Genomic DNA, 17,278 nt, shown 5'->3' with positions numbered 1-17,278 from the left:
CTACCCCACTCACTTGCCTCTCTCTCCCTCCCTTCTTAATAGAGGGCTGGGAACCCTGCCCTGTGGGAATTCCATGGCCTTCCCCCCTACAGCCAGGCATAAAAAGGTATGCTTCCAAATAGTCCAGAATCCCCAAAAGCAAGTACATGAAGTAGAGACAAATTCCAGTGCCATTACCATTGGCTTTTTAGTCATCCCCAATTGTCAGCCACATTCAGAGGGTCCACTTTGATCCCATGTTCCTTCAGTCCCAGTCCAGCTGGATTTGGTTAGTTCCCATTTGCTCAGGCATACTGTCTCAGTGGGTGGACCAACCCCTCGAGGTGCTGACTTCTTTGCTCTTCCTCTCCCTCTTTCTGTTCTTCAACTGTACATGGGGAACTAAGTCCATTGCTCTGATGAGTGTCTATTGTCTCTATCTCCATCCCTTGCCAGATGAAGATTCTATGGAGATATTCGAGAAAATTATTGGTGTGATAGTGGGGCAAAGCTAGTTTGGACACCCTCTCCTCTGCTGCCCAAGGACTTAGTTGTGAATATCCCTATGGATGCCTGGGATCCCCTCTAGAGCCAAGTCTCTTGCGAACTTTTAAATGGCTTCCTTAATGTAGATACCTTCTTCCCTGCTCCTATATCCCCCCTTCCTCCATCTCCACCCTCTCACTCCCCCAAGCTCTCTCCAGTCTTTCTTTTCTCCCTTCTCTCTCCCCCTAACCCCTTCCCCCATCCTCACCCCACCTCTGCCCCCACCCCGATGCTCCGAACTTTTGCCTGGCAATCTTGTTTCCTTAAAATTTCCATGAGGATCTATATATGTATTTTTGCAAACTTGTGCAACCACTTTGGAAATCAGTGCAGCGGTTCCACAGGAAATTCGGGATCAACCTACCCCAGGATCCAGCACTACCACTCCTGGGAATATACCCAAGAGATGCCCTATCATATTACAAAAGCATTTGTTCAAGTATGTTCATAGCAGCATTGCTTGTGATAGCCAGAACCTGGAAACAACCTAGATGCCCCTCAATGGAAGAATGGGTAAAGAAAGTGTGGAATATATATGCATTAAAGTACTACTCAGCAGTTAAAACTATGATATCTCGAATTTTGCATAAAAATGGATGGAAATAGAAAACCCTCTACTGAGTGAGATAACCCAGACCCAAAAAGAGGAATATGGTATGTACTCACCCATTAGTGGATTCTAGCCATAAATAAAGGACATTGAGCCTGTAATTCATGATCCTACAGAAGCAAAATAGGAAGGTGAACCCAAAGAAAACCATGTAGTTATCCTCCTGGATATTTGAAGTAGACAAGATTGCCAGGCAAAATTTGAGAGCTAGGGGGTGGGGGTGGGGTGGGGGTAAGGGGAGATAGGGAGAGAGAAGTGAGAAGGGGATGATGGGGAGAACTTGGGGGAAAGGAACATTTGGGATGGAGGAGGAGTGCATATGGGAGCAGGGAAGTATAGATCTTAATTAAGGGAGCCATTTTAGGGTTGACAAGAGACTGAACTCTAGAGGGGTTCCCAGGTGTCCAAGGAGATGTCCCCAGCTTGTTCCTTGAGCAGCTGAGGAGAAGGTGCATGAACAGGCCCCATCCTATAGCCACACTGATGAATATCTTGCATATCAACATAGAACGTTCATCTGGTGATGGATGGAGAGAGCGACAGAGACTCACATTGAAGCACTGGACTTAGCTCCCAAGGTCCAAATGAGGAGCAGAAGTAAAAAGAACAGGAGCAAGGAAGTCAGGACCCACCCATTTTGAAGGTGGGGCTTATCTAATGGGAATTCACCAAGGCCAGCTGGACTGGGACTGATGGAGCAGGTGATTAAACCTGACACTCTGTACATGGATGACAATGGGGGCTGACTGAGAAGCCAAGGACAATGGGACTGGGATTTGATTTTACCGCAAGAACTGGCTTTGGGGGAGCTAGTCTGTTTGGATGCTCACCTTCCTAGACCTAATGGAAGGGGAGGACTTTGTACTTCCCACAGGGCAGGGAACCCTGACTGCTCTTTGGATTGGAGAGGGAGGGGGAAGGGAGGAGAAGGAGAGTAAAAAGGGAGGAGGGTAGGAGGTTAAAATTTGTAATAGTAAAAGAAGTAAAAGGGCCTGTAATAGACAAAGCAGGGGAACTTCTCCTCTCTAGCCTGAGGGATCTCTGCCAAGGCAGCAGAATAAATATTCCTCTTGCTATTGCATCAACCACACTGAGAATGTCTCTTGGGTCAACCTCCTCCTTGGTGGGGCTTAAGGTCCAACAATGCTAAAAGTTTGAAGGCCTTAGTTTCCAAACTACACTCTTAGGACCTTGTGGGTCACCCAGGAATGCTGTCATTCATGCACTGGCCTTTTTTTTTTATTTTACTTTCATTTGGTCTGATTCAGATGATTGTGTTGGAGAGGGTTATTGGGCTCAAAAACCTTCTAGCTGGTGGTTCCACCAAGGGGGCTGTTTTTCCCACTGACCCGGGACTGCATATTTGGAAAACACCCAACTCTCAACCACCCAACTCTCAAACCACCCAACTCTCAAACTACCCCAAAGTCCTGTCAACAATAGAATCACACTTTCTGTGGGCAAGAGCGGTTTATCTGGAATGAGTCCCAGTGATGATCTGGTATTTATCGTCCATAAGAAAGCAAAAAAGGTCAGATGGTAGTGACTACAACCTTTATCCCAGCATTCTTCAGGCAGTGTCATCCACATCTGACTGTGAGTTCAAGGCTAACCTGGCTTAAAAATTGAATTCCCAGACAACCAGAGCTGCTACACAAAAAAATCTCTCCAAACCAAAAATTAAAAAATCTGAGGAGCCAAAAAGCCTAAGAGGTAAAAAGAACTGGAAGAAAGAAAGGAAAGAAAAGATAAAATCAAATGACTAATTGCATTGTAAGACTGGTTGGGAGGAAGAACATGTTGTGTGAGACATTGCAGTTTTCTAAAGCTTGAGTGGGGAGCTTAACCACTAACATCTCTAATTAAATCAGAAAGCAGAGACAGCAAATGATGAAGGCTATGCTCCTTACTCTCAAGGTCAATGCCACTGAAGGAATTCTGCCATTGAGATGGTTACTTTTGGTTGCCAACTTGACTACATCTGGAGTGAACAGCAATCCAGAAAAGGAGGGCACACCTGCAATAGATCATTTTTGATTGATTTGTTCTGAATCTCAACGAAAGAAAGACACTCCTTTGAAGAGTGGATTTGGTGGGAAGATAATCCTTTAATCCAGTTTATGGTGCCAGAAGACACACCTTTAATTTTGGCCACGCCTTGAGCTGGAAGAATATATAAACACCTGAGTGGAGGCTTTTGCTTATTTCTCCCTGGCCCTCATCTTGTTAGCATCTCCATTCTTTCATGGGAATAAGAGCCAACTCCTTTGGGATTCCAGCAGATACTGGAGACCAGTCAAGAGAGAAAGCACTCTGGACTGAGCAACTCCTGAAATTTTTGAAGTTTCAGTTCATAGCCAGCCATTGTCAGATTACCTGGACAGCAGCCTATAAGTAATTCCCATAAGTTACAAGGGGGAGAGAGGTTGATGTTACTGTTGTATATGGTGCTATGTTGTTTAGAGAACTCTGACTAATAAGGCAACAAGGCTCTACCACATGAAATTACCCAAATGGGCCCAAAACTGGTGCTCAAATGCCCAATACTGTAGGGACCTGTCTCATTAAAGCTACCACAGTGGTGTTCTTAGCAGTATCTCAGGTCTTTGAGCACTAAGTGACAATTAGCTAGTGCTGATTGGAAAGCTTTGGAAGTCATAGAGGCAAAACTTTATAGGAAGTAAGCCATTGGTGAATAATTTCTAATGTAATGTCACCAGCCACATAACAAGACATTTCCAGCACCATGGCTTTCTATGTTGTTTAAATTCTGAGTGCTGAAAAACCGTTCCTTCCTAGAACTGATTCTTTTGATTGTTTGTTTGTTTCATTGTTCGTGTTTTGATACAGGATATCTCCGTATCTTTGGAGTCTGTCTAGGAATTAGTTCTTGTAGACTAGAGATGTCTGGACTCACAAAGTTCCTCCTGCCTTTGCCTCCTGAGTACTGGGATTAAAGGCGTGTGCCAACATCACCTGACTAGAATTGATTCTTAATTGGGACTTGATTACAGTCATGTAAAAATAACCAGGGCTCTGGTATCATATAAAAGCTTAGAAAAACAAGACACTTTCGGATTTGAGAAGACAAGATTGATTGGTTTCTTGTGGTGAATTACAAAGAGGCATTATAAATAATAGCAGATACTGGTCCATAAGGGTCACAACCTGCAGCTGTGCCATTTCTTTGTACATTGGAGTCACTGTTAGATGCTTACACAACAGTTGGGATGTAACAGTGGTCCTGATAGATTTGGAGTTCGCTATTCTATGGGACCTCAACATATAGATGTTCATTCTCAATGAATCGGTTTAGCTTTCTGCGATTTTTGTTTGGTGTTTATATTTATATTTATATTTATAATTTTTTGTTTCTTTTAGGGTTGAATTTGTGAATCTATTGTCCCTTTCTTAACCAAATATTACCTAAATGTCTGTTTTCAAAAATTTAATCCTTTATTTCCCTTTTATTTTGTTCTGTTAAAATATCTTAATTGTTATACCACACATAACCAACTTGATTATAACTTTCCATGTATGCTTCTACTGTACTTTGACCGTATTTTATGAACTGTTTAACTCCATCCAGTTTGTCTTTGTGACTTTTACAAAACCTCAGACTCCTTCCTTATGACCAAAGCAACACAAAATTTATCTTATTTCTGTACATGGAACTGCTTTGTTTCCTGAAAAATTTTATCTAGTTGTAGCTGTAGTTATTATACCACAATGGTTCCCTACTCACTGTGATTAGTGTGGTACCATCCCCACAGTCTACTTACCTGCTCTGCTAAGGTTTGATTTGTTTAATTTGAATTCTCCTCTGGGTCCACAATGAGGCCATTTTGACTGTGAATGAATAGGTCTTTTTTGGTGTGTTTGTCTTAGTAATTTTATCTTTTATTTATTCATTTATTAAAAATTTCCACATCCTCCCCCCTCCTTTTATCCTCCTCCTCCCTGCCTCCCCCTCACTCTCTAGTTCTAAGAGCAGTCATGGTTCCCTGACCTGTGGGAAGTCCAAGGTCCTATCCACTCCATCCAAGTCTATAAAGGTGAGCATCCAAACAAACCAGGCTCACACAGAGTCAGTCCATGCAGTAGAATCAAAACCCAGTGCCATTGTCCTTGGCTTCTCAGTCAGCCTTCATTGCCAGCAACAATGAATAGGTCTTGAGTGGAATTCTGAAACGGAAATGATGTATCGAGGACTCTCATTAATATTGTTCTCAATAAGTTAATGAGGTAAAGGAGTTTGGACTTTATTTACTGTGCTCATTTGGTTGTGGGCTCAGGGTAATCCTGCCTTAAGCAACAGTGTAGATAGCTTCCTTTATGTTCTCTTTCTTAAAATATTTTCTCTCACTAAGGTGTTTATCATAGTTAGGGTTTCTATTCCTTTATCAAAACACCACGAACAACATGAGTAATGGGGAGGAAAGGGTTTATTCATCTTACACGTCCATTACTGCTGTTCATCTCTGATGGAACTTAGGACAGAAACTCAAACAGAACAGGATCCTTGAGGCAGTAGGTGATGTAGAGTCATAGAAGGGTGCTGCTTACTAGCTTGCTCACTCTGCTTTAGTATAAAAATATGACAATTGGTAGTATCCTTGAAATGGTTGTCCTGGGTTCTATTTAAGTGGACTGGACCCTCCCACATTAATCACTAATTGAGAAAATATATAGCAGCTGTACCTCAGAGAGGGATTTCCTCAACTAATTTCCATCCTCTCTGATGTCTCTAGCTTATGTCAATTGTTTATTCTTAAGTTTTTTTCAAGGTTTATTAAATTATGAAAGTTTCCATTTCTGCCCCTCCTCCCAACACCCTCCCACTCCCCCCTCCCCCTCCTCCACCCTTTCCATCCCTAAGAGCAGTCAGGGCTTCCAGCCCCATGGGAAGTCCAAGTTCCTCCCCTCTTCCTCCAGGTCCAGGAAGGTGAGTATTCAAACAGACTGGATCACAAAAATCCAGTATATGCAGAGGAAACAAGTCCCAGTGTCATTGTCAATGGCTTTTCAGAAAGGCTCCAGGCCAGCCACATTCAGAGAATCCGGCCACATTCAGAAAATCTGGTTGGATCACATGCTCCTTCAGTCCCAGTCCGACTGGCCTTGGCAAACTCTCATCAGACTAGTCCCCTTGTATCAGTGGGTGATCGAACCCCTCGCGCTCCTGAGTTTTTTGTTCATGTTCTTCCTCCTTCTGCTCCTCATCTGGACCATGGGGGGGCTCAGTCTGGTGCTCCAAAGTGGGTTTCCGTCTGTATCGCCATCCATTACCGGATGAAGGATCTATGGTGATAAGCAAAATCTTCATCAGCATGGTTATAGGCCAAGGCCGGTTCAGGCACCCTCTCCTCTGTCCAGAGAACAATCTGGGGATCTCTCCTTGGACATGGGATCCCATTTATAATCAAGTCTCTTGCAAACCCTAAAATGACTCCCTTAGTTGAGATACATTCTTCCCTGATCCCATATCCATCCTTCCTCCCTCCCCCATCTCAGTCCCCCGATTTTTCCTCATTCCTCCCCTACTCCCTTCTCTCTAACCCTCTCCCCTTCCAACAACCCTCCCACCCAACCCCCCATGCACCCGAGGTTACCTGGGACTCTTGTCTATTTCCAATCTCCAGGAGGATAAGTACATGATTTTCTTTTTTTTAATATTTATTTATTTATTATGTATACAATACTCTGTGTGTATGTCTGCAGACCAGAAGAGGGCACCAGACCTCATTACAGATGGTTGTGAACCACCATGTGGTTGCCGGGAATTGAACTCAGGACCTTTGGAAGAGCAGGCAATGCTCTTAACCACTGAGCCATCTCTCCAGCCTCCAAGTACATGATTTTCTTCAGGTTCACCTTCTTGTTTAGCTTCTCTAGGATCTCGAATAATAGGCTCAAAGACATTTAACTATGGCTAGAATCCACTTATGAGTGAATACATACCATATTCCTCTTTTTGGGTCTGGCTTACCTCACTCAGTAAAGCATTTTCTATGTCCATCCATTTGCATGCAAAATTCAAGATGCCATTGTTTTTTACCGCTGAGTAAAACTCTAGTGTATATATGTTCCACACCTTCTTTAACCATTGTTCTAAAGAGGGGCACCTACGTTGTTTCCAGGTTCATGCTATTACAAATAGTACTGCTATGAACATAGTTGAACAAATGCTTTTGTGGTATGATAGGGCATCTCTTGGGTATATTCCCAAGAGTGGAATTGCTGGGTTTTGAGGGAGATTGACTCCCAGTTTCCTGAGAAACCGCCACACTGATTTCCACAGTGGCTGCACAAGTTTGCATTCCCACCAACAATGGATGAGAGTTCCCCTCTCTCCACATCCTCTCCAGCATAGGCTATTATTGGTGTTTTTGACTTTAGCTAATCTGACCGGTGTAAAATGGTATCTCGTAGTTGTTTTGATTTGCCTTTCCCTGATCGCTAAGGATGTTGAGCATGAACTTAGGTGTCTTTTGCCCATTGGGAGTTCTTCTGTTGAGAATTCTCTGTTCAGATCAGCACCCCATTTTTTAAATGGATTAATTAGAGTTTTAGTGTCTAGTTTCTTGAGTTCTTTGTATATTTTGGAGATCAGACCTTTATCTGATGAGGGTTTGGTGAAGATCTTCTCCCAGTCAGAAGGTAGCCTTTTTGTCTTACTGATGGTGTCCTTTGCTTTACAGAAGCTTCTCAGTTTCAGGAGGTCCCTTTTATTCATTGATTCTCTTATTGTCTGTGCTACTGGGGTTCTACTTAGGAAGTGGCCTCCTGTGCCTATATCTTGTAGACTACTTCCTACTTTTTCTTCTATGTGGTTCAAAGTGGTCCAATTAAAGTTGATGTCTTTAATCCATTTGGACTCAATATTTGTGCATGGTGATAGATATGGATCTACTTTCATTCTTCTACAGGTTGACATCCAGTTATGCCAGCACCATTTGTTAAAGATGCTTTCCTTCTCCCATTGCATACCTTCAGCCCCCTTGTCGAAAATCAAGTGTTCATAGGTTTGTGGGTTAATATCTGGGTCTTCTATTCGATTCTATAGGTCGACTTCTCTGTTCTTATGCCAGTACCAAGCTGTTTTCAATACTGTAGCTGTGTAATAGAGTTTGAAGTCAGGGATGGTTATACCTCCAGAAGTTCCTTTATTATATAAGATTTTTGTCTATCCTGGGTTTTTTGTTTTTCCATATAAACTTGATTATTGTTCTCTCAAGGTCTGTGAAGAAGTTTGATGGGATTTTGATGGGGATTGCATTGAATCTATAGATTGCTTTTGGTAGAATTGCCATTTTTACTATGTTGATCCTCCCAATCCAAGAGCAAGGTAGATCTTTCCATTTTCTGGTATTCTCCTCTATTTCTTTCTTCAAAGACTTAAAGTTCTTGTCAAATAGGTCTTTCACTTCCTTGGTCAGAGTTATCCCAAGATATCTTATGCTATTTGTGGCTATCGTGAAAGGTGAAGTTTCTCTGATTTCCCTCCCTGTTTCTTTATCCTTTGTGTACAGGAGGGCAACTGATTTTTTGGAGTTGATCTTGTATCCTGCCACATTACTAAAGGTGTTTATCAGCTGTAGTAGTTCTTTGGTAGAGTTTTTGGGGTCGCTCATGTATACTATCATATCGTCTGTAAATAACGAGAGTTTAACTTCTTCTTTTCCAATTGGAATCCCCTTGATCCCCTTATGTTGTCGTATTGCTATTGCTAGAACTTCTAGCACTATATTGAAGAGGTATCGGGAGAGTGGACAGCCTTATCTTGTTCCTGGTTTCAATGGAATGGCTTTGAGTTTCTCTCCGTTCAGTTTGATGTTAGCTGTTGTCTTGCTGTAAATACCTTTTATTTTATTTAGGTATGATCCTTGTATCCCTAATCTCTTCAACACCTTTATCATAAAGGGATGTTGGATTTTGTCAAATGCTTTTTCAACATCTAATGAAATGATCATATGGTTTTTTTCTTTCAGTTTATTTATATGATGGATTACATTGATAGATTTGTGTATGTTGAACCAGCCCTGCATCTCTGGAATGAAGCCTACTTGATCATAATGGATAATTTTTCTAATGTGTTATTGGAATTGGTTTGCCAGGATTTTGTTGAGAATTTTTGCGTCAATGTTCATGAGTGAGATTGGCCTGTAATTCTCTTTCTTGGTTCTGTCTTTATGTGGTTTTGGTATCAGGGTAACTGTAGCTTCATAAAAAGAGTTTGGCAATGACTCTTCTGTTTTTATATTGTGAAATACCTTAGGGAGTATAGGTATCAGCTCTTCTTGGAAGTTCTGGTAGAATTCTGCATTGAAACCATCTGGCCCTGGGCTTTTTTTGTTTGTGAGGTTTTTGATAACAGCTTCTAATTCTTCGCGACTAACAGGTCTATTTAGATTGTTCACCTGGTCTTGATTTAACTTTGGTAAATTCTATTTATCTAAAAACCCATTCATTTCTTGTACATTTTCCAACTTTGTGGCATATAAACTTTCATAGTAAGATCTAATGATTCTCTGAATTTCCTCTGTGTTTGTGGTTATGTCCCCCATTTCATTTCTGATCTTATTAATTTGAGTGTTCTCTCTCTGCCTTTTGATTAATTTGTCTAGGGGTTTGTCAATCTTGTTGATTTTCTCCAAGAACCAACTTTTTGTTTCGTTGATTTTTTGGATTGTTTGCTGGGTTTCTATTTTGTTGATTTCAGTCCTCAGTTTGATTATTTCCAGTCTTCTACTCCTCCTGGGAGAGTCTGCTTCTCTTTTTTCCAGAGTTTTCCGGTGTGCTGTTAAGACTCCAATATGTGCTTTCTCCATTTTCTTTAAATGGGCACTTAGTGCTATGAACTTTCCTCTTAGCACTGCTTTCACTGTGTCCCATAGGTTCGAGTATGTTGTGTCTTCATTTTCATTAAATTCAAGGAAGACTTTAATTTTTTTCTTTATTTCTTGCTTGACCCAGGGATGATTCAGTAGTTGACTTTTCAAGTTCCACGCATTTGTAGGCTTTCTGGTGTTCGAATTGTTATTGAATTCTAACTTTATACCATGGTGATCTGACAAGACACAGGTGGTTACTAAAATTTTTCTCTATCTGTGTAAGTTTGCTTTGTTACCGAGTATGTGGTCAATTTTCTAGAAGGTTCCATGAGCTGCAGAGAAGAAGGTATATTCTTTCCTATTTGGGTGGAATGTTCTATAGATATCTGTTAAGTCCATTTGATTCATTACCTCTAGAAATTCTCTTATTTCTCTGTTGAGTTTCTGTTTGTTTGACCTATCCTTTGGTGAGAGAGGTGTGTTGAGGTCTCCTACTATTAGTGTGTGTGGTTGGATGACTATCTTGAGTTCTAAAAGTTTTTCTTTTACATAAGTGGGTGCTTTTATATTAGGGGTGTAGATATTCAGGATTGAGACTTCCTCCTGATGAATTGTTCCAGTTATGAGTATGAAATGTCCATCTCCATCTCTTCTGATTGATTTTAGTTTGAAGTCAATTTTGTTAGATATTAGAATGGCCACACCTGCTTGTTTCTTATGTCCGTTTGCTTGGAAAACCTTTTCCCAACCCTTTACTCTGAGTAGATGTCTATCTTTGTGGTTGAGGTGTGTTTCTTGTAAACAGCAGAATGTTGGATCCTGTTTTCGTATCCAATCTCTTAGTCTGTGCCTTTTTATAGGTGAGTTGAGTCCATTAATATTAAGTGATATTAATGACCAGTGGTTGTTGATTCCGGTTATTTATTATTATTCTTTGTGTGTGTGTGTGTGTGTGTGTGTGTGTGTGTGTGTGTAGTAGAGTTTGTGTGTTTCTCTTCTTTGATTTATGGTTGTGAAGGGTCGCTAGATGTCTAGGTTATTGTAGGTAGTGATGACAATGTTGGATTCCTTGGGTTGTGATTTTCCTTCTATTACTTTCTGTATGGCTGGATTTGTGGCTACGAATTGTTTAAATTTATTTTTATCCTGGAATATTTTGCTTTCTCCGTTGATAGTGAATGATAGCTTGGCTGGGTATAGTAGTCTTGGCTTGCATCCATGGTCTCTTAGTTTCTGCAGTACCTCTATCCAGGATCTTCTGGCTTTCATGGTTTCCATAGAGAAGTTCGGTGTAAGTCTGATAGGTTTACCTTTATAAGTTACTTGACCTTTTTCCTTTGCAGCTCTTAATATTCTTTCTTTAATCTGTATGTTTTGTGTTTTGATTATTATATGGCGAGGGGATTTTTTTTTCTGATCCAGTCTATTCGGAGTTCTGTATGCTTCTTGAACCTTCATAGGAATATCATTCTTTAGATTGGGAAAGTTTTCTTCTATAAATTTGTTGAATATATTTTCTGGGCCTTTGAGCTGTCGTTCTTCTCCTTCTTCAATCCCTATTATTCTTAGATTTGTTTTTTTTATTGTGTCCCACAATTCCTGAATGTTTTGTGATGAGAATTTGTTGGATTTGCTGTTTTCTTTGGTCAGAGCATTTAATTTCTGTATGGTGTCCTCAGAGTCTGAAATTCTTTCTTCTATCTCTTGTATTCTGTTGGTTATTCTTGTTTCTGAAGTCTCTGTTCATTTACCTAGATTTTCCATAGCCAGCCAGCCCTCGGTTTGTGATTTCTTCATTACCTCCATTTCAGTTTTCAAATCTTGAACTGTTTCCATTACCTCTTTGATTGTTTTTCTTGGTTTCCCAGAATTTCATTTACGGATTTACTCATTTCTTCAAACTTTTTGGTATATTTCTCTTCCATTTCTTTACTCATTTCCTCAATCTTTTTGTTATACTTATCTTTTATTTCTTTATGACAGGTTTTCACCTCCTGTTTAAGTTCCTCTATTATTTTCATATAGATCCGTTTAGAGTCGATTTCTTCTATTTCTTCTGGAATAGGGTGTTCAATTCTTCTCATTTCATGCTCCCTGGATTCTGGAGATGTCATGTTGCCTTTCAGGTTGTTGGAGGAATTCTTGCATTGACGCCTGCCCATCTCCACCTCTCTGGATGAAACTCCTCCACACTCTCTGGATAGAACTCCTCAACACTCTCTGGATAGAGCTCCTCAGCACTGCAGCTGGGATAGCTGGCCTTCCCAGGGCCCAGGAGACAAGAGATCAGCAACAGTGGGGGCAGGGAGGGGTCCGGTGAAACACGGAAGACCCTGCCACAGAAGCTGAGGGGGGAGGGGCTGTGCTCTCTTCCCGGGCTGGCTGCTCAGGCTAGCACCCACTCACCTCTCCGGGTAGAACTCCTCGGCACTGCTACAGGGGTAGCTCTATTCTTAAATTTTGAGAGATGTGGAGAAACCCAGATATGTGGAATCTGCCTGACCTGGAATTATTTTTGTGCATAGCCACACTTGCTGCATGTGTCTCATGTGTTTAAGTGTTTTCCTTTTACTTTATTTCAATGATCGCACAAGTCTAGGAATTCCTTTCAATCTTTGAAATTACTTAGGTTTTAATATTGAAAGATCCAGACAACATCCACTGGATTGTAATTTGGGTAGGACATAACCTATTTTTACTATAATTCAATTTGTATTTTTTATCACTTGATAAAGTTGGCCAAGGATTTTCATTTTGATTCATTGTTGAAAATACCCAAACCTTTACTTCTCTGATCTAAGTATTTGGATTTGCATGAACTTATCAATGAATACCTCTTTGATCTCTACTGTGATTCCTTATCTACTGTTGGGCTCTTCTAGTATTTCTATGTCCTTGAAGTGCATCATTTGGTTTGTATGGTATATCTAAGATTTGATGACCATGGATACATAGTGATAGACCTTCATCTTAAGATTGATTAAATTTTGTTTTTTTAGCATTGTCTGCCAACAAGAAAAGCTGGTGAAACTGAATGAACACATCATGGCCGTCTCCTTGGACCCGAACATCCTTCAAAAAGATTTCAGGATCTTAACACCTCTAGCTGTAGGTTCTTTTTGGGAGGTGAAGCTTGCCTGCCACATTCCCACAAAAACAAAGGTTGCCGTCAAGGTTCTTAGGAAAAAAAGCAATACTCTGTGTGAGATAAAGTCTGAAGTAAAGATTCTTCAGACTCTGGAACAAAGTAACATCATTAAATTTTTTCACATCATTGACACAGAGTCAAGGACTCATATAGTCATGGAGTATGTGGCAGGAAAAGACCTGAAGATGTTCCTCAGTGAGGTTGAACATCTAAAGGAACAGGAGGCAAGACCCATCTTCCAAGAAGTCATATCAGCGGTGCACTTTCTCCACCAAAGACTCATTGCGCATCGTGATATTAAATTGGAGAATATCCTTATTGATAGAGAAGGCAACGTCAAGCTTTGTGATTTTGGCTTGGCCATTCAGCTCGCAGAGGAGCAGATGTTGAAGAAAGTCTGTGGTTCGTTGCTCTATATGGCTCCAGAGATCTTGGCAAGGGAACCTTATGATGGGCTGGCTGTTGACATGTGGAGCTTGGGAGTCGTCCTATATGTACTGGTCACAGGAGAATTTCCATACACAGAAAACACATTTCATGGTATGCACAGGCTCATCACCAACACAATGTATCCCATCCCCTTCGACTTGTCAAAACCCTGTTTCATCATCATTGCACAATTTCTCACAGTCATCACCAACAGGAGAATAACAATATGTCAACTTGTGAAAAGACCATGGCTGGGTCCCATTAAAAAACATACAGCCCCTACAGCTAAAGATATTCTTTCAAACTTGTACAGACTATGTGCACCATGGGTTATGACTTGGAAGAGATTTTGTTATCCATAAAACACAGGCAACCAAATAACATAACAGCAACTTTTAATATTCTAAAACACAAATTGAGCTGTGAAGACAGTTATCAGCAAACTGAGCATCCCTGTTTAAAGAGCTGCCACAGAGGTGCTCATCACCCCCTTTTCCCTTTGAAGAGGAGAGCCAGTGAACCAGCCCTTCCAACAATTAGAAAAGCTGGGAAGAGACAACCTAAAGAAAAATGTGAAGAAGGAAGATGCAAGAGATGCCAAAGTCTTATCAAGTTCAACAAATACTCGTGCCTGGAGCTGAAGCCCTGTTCAGAAGACACAGTCCCAGAAGGAGATGTCCTGATGCCTAATGTTATCCAGTGTGCTACTGGGGACATTGGAGACAACATGGATTCTGTGGACAGGTCACCTGGTGATTTCTCCTTATGTGAATCACTCTTGAATGGAAGACCCACATTGTTTCTTAACATGGACTTCTCAACAGAGAAACCATCCATGGAACCCAATATGCCCCACTACCAGCCTCAGATTGGATCCACAACCTCGGCATCCAGGCCATTCAAGGGCTGGAAACAGATGAGGAAGTGAATTTCCCATGTACTCGGTGCACTGTTGATCTGTGTCATGCCCATTCCAAAGTGAACTCTGAATCTTTGTGTAAGCTACAAAGAAAGAGATGATATTGTAATCTGTAAGGGGTCTAATTGCTTATGGCCACCAAGATGTTCTTTTCTATTGTATTTTAACTATGTTATGTTAATAAATATATTTTTGTAAATGACACACATACAATCTCATATGACACCTTTTATGCATCTCTCCCCTGAAGTCAAAACCACACACAAACACACAGAGAAATGCATGAATACATACAACTGGGTGTCAGGGCCTGTAGGGTATACAAACATAAACTCCAAGCTTTTCACATAGTGTTGGTTCATGACTTATTCTGTGTCTCGTGCTACCGTCTCGCCAGCAAGAACGACGCGGGACACTTAGGATCCTTCTGCAGAAAAGCTTTAATGCGTCTTGAGATAGAGAGCATAAGCTTACAAAGCAGAGACCCAGAATGAGGGGAACCCATCTCTTATATAGGAAACAGTCCTCACTTCGGACGTGGCACTCTTGGATTGGTCCACTGCCCATCAACCCAGATGACACCTCTGGAGTAGGCAGGGACTCAGCAGTGGAAAGTTAACAAGCACATGCGCATTATAGTCCCACTGTCTCTGCCTCCCCAATGCTGGGATTAAAGGCCTGTGCTACAATACCTTGAACTCACAGAGATCTGTCTCTGCCTCCCAGGCATTGGGATTAAAGGTGTGTACTGCCACACCCTGAAGTCACAGAGGTCAACTACCTCTGCCCCTTAAAGTCTCAGAGGTCAATGTATCTCCACCTCCCAGGCATTGGCATTAAAGGTGTGTACTGCCACACCCTGAAGTCACAGAGGTCAACTACCTCTGCCCCTTAAAGTAATGGAGAATGTGGTTGCGGTCCTCCACAATTCTATATCAAATTGTTTACAGACAAAGTCTCACCTATACATACATGTATTTGTTTCAAGTCTTCCTTGCTATTCCCTGTCCTCCCTACAAAGCACCAGTCCATTTCTCCTATGTACACATCAGGGTCTACTATATAACTCACCTCTATCAACTTAAAGCCCACTTAAATAAACCCAATTCATTATTAAACTTTACTATGTATCCCCCTGCCTGATTATCATGGTCACAATATTCACAAAAGGAAGTGTCTCTTTCTGTTATGTTTCTCTTCCTTTCAGCTCACCCATTCACAGGGATCGATAACTATCACGTCCTACACAGAAGTTCCTACCCTACATTCAAATAACTACCAGTACATGACAGGATAGGTGGCAATTCTTCCTGTGCATTCTCTCCAAAACAGCCATGGTGCTCTCATATAGAATGGGTTTAGCTCCTGCTAGGTATAAACTTTCCTATAACAAAACACACATAAACTGGTGTTCATTAGCACACAGCAAGCTGTTACATTTTCTATTGTTGTGGAGTACACATTGACTACTTACAAAGGAAAATATTTAGCTAGATTGCTAATTAAAGCTTCAGAGGTTTAGTCCAGTATCATCCTGCCCAGTCACGGTGGCATGCAAGAAGACGTGGTGCTGATAAAGAGCTGAGAATGGATGAGGATGTAAATTTTCATCCTACAGATAATGGGAAGTGGTGTAGTACACTGCACATGGCTTGAGTCCATATGCCACCTCAACACTCACCTCCATAGTGACACACAGCCTAAAATAAGGGCACAATTCTCCAACAAATGCACACTTCCTAATAATGCGTCACCCTGGGATTCTATGGAGGCTGGTTACATTCAAGCTATCACCTTTCATCCCTGTACCCTATAAATTTGTAGCAATATCATAATGCAAATTTCTTTTTATGCAGCTTCAAATTCGCCCATTGTATACCACAGTCTCAACAATGTTTGAACTCAAAGTTGAATGTCTCCTCTGAGTAGGTTCATACAATCTCTTAATTATACTTTGCTATAAAATTAACAGTTAAAAGCCATTTCAACACTTTCAAGTTATAATGGCAGGAGATATGCACTACTGTTCAAAAAGTAGGGAAGAGAACATAGTGAGGAGACACTAGGCCATAGCTAAGTTAGACCAAAAACACCAATGCTTACTGCAAACTCTGCATTTCTAAGTCTGATGCCAAAAAGCTCTTCAGATGTCCAACTCCTTTCAACTTCACTGTCTGCAACATACTTTCTTTTTTCCATTTTAAATTATTTTTAAAATGCGATCTTTTTCATTTCACATAGCTGCCAGTTCCCATTTCCTTCGCATTTCCTGCCGCACCCATTCTCCAATGCTCTCCCGATCTAATAATAATGTGAACCCAAGGAGAAACATATATAGATATTCCTGGAAGTTGGAAGCAGACTAGATTGCCAGGCAAAAGTTGGGAGCATGGGCGTGGTGTGGTATAGCAGAAGAGGGGAGGGAGAGAGAGAAGAATGAAAGGGAGGTTTGGGGAGAACTTGGGGGAGTAGGATGGTTAACATGGAGGAAGGACGGATATGGGAGCAGGGAAGAAGAAATCTTAATTAAGGGAGCCAATTTGGGGTTGGCAAGAGGTTTGGCTTTAGAAGGATTCCCAGGTGTCCACGGCGATGACCCCAGCTAGGACCCTGGGCAGTGGAGGAGAGGGTGCCTGAACTGGCCTTGTCTCATAGTCAGACTGATGAATATCTTGAATATCACCATAAAACCTTTGTGCAGCGACAGATGGAGATAGAGGTAGAGACCCACATCAGAGCACTGGACTGAGTTCCAAGGTCCAGTTTAAGAGAAGAAAGAGGGAGAATATGAGCAAGGAAGTCAGGAATGCAAG

At 41.3% G+C, this 17,278-nt stretch overlaps 1 protein-coding gene and 1 pseudogene across 1 annotated transcript; one reads left to right on the top strand and one right to left on the bottom strand.

Moving 5' to 3' along the window:
* Positions 1–17,278, bottom strand: part of LOC148119134 (uncharacterized) — a 79,256-nt pseudogene that overhangs the window by 26,174 nt on the left and 35,804 nt on the right.
* On the top strand, positions 13,015–14,474 carry LOC148119136 (putative sperm motility kinase W). The gene is given in 2 exon segments (XM_087897869.1): positions 13,015–13,843; positions 13,846–14,474. Coding segments are annotated over 2 exon segments (1,458 nt in total).

Source organism: Myodes glareolus, chromosome 18 (genome assembly GCF_982192425.1).
Source record: "Myodes glareolus chromosome 18, mMyoGla1.1, whole genome shotgun sequence".
NCBI lineage: Eukaryota > Metazoa > Chordata > Mammalia > Rodentia > Cricetidae > Myodes > Myodes glareolus.
This window is presented reverse-complemented; position numbering and strand designations above follow the sequence as displayed.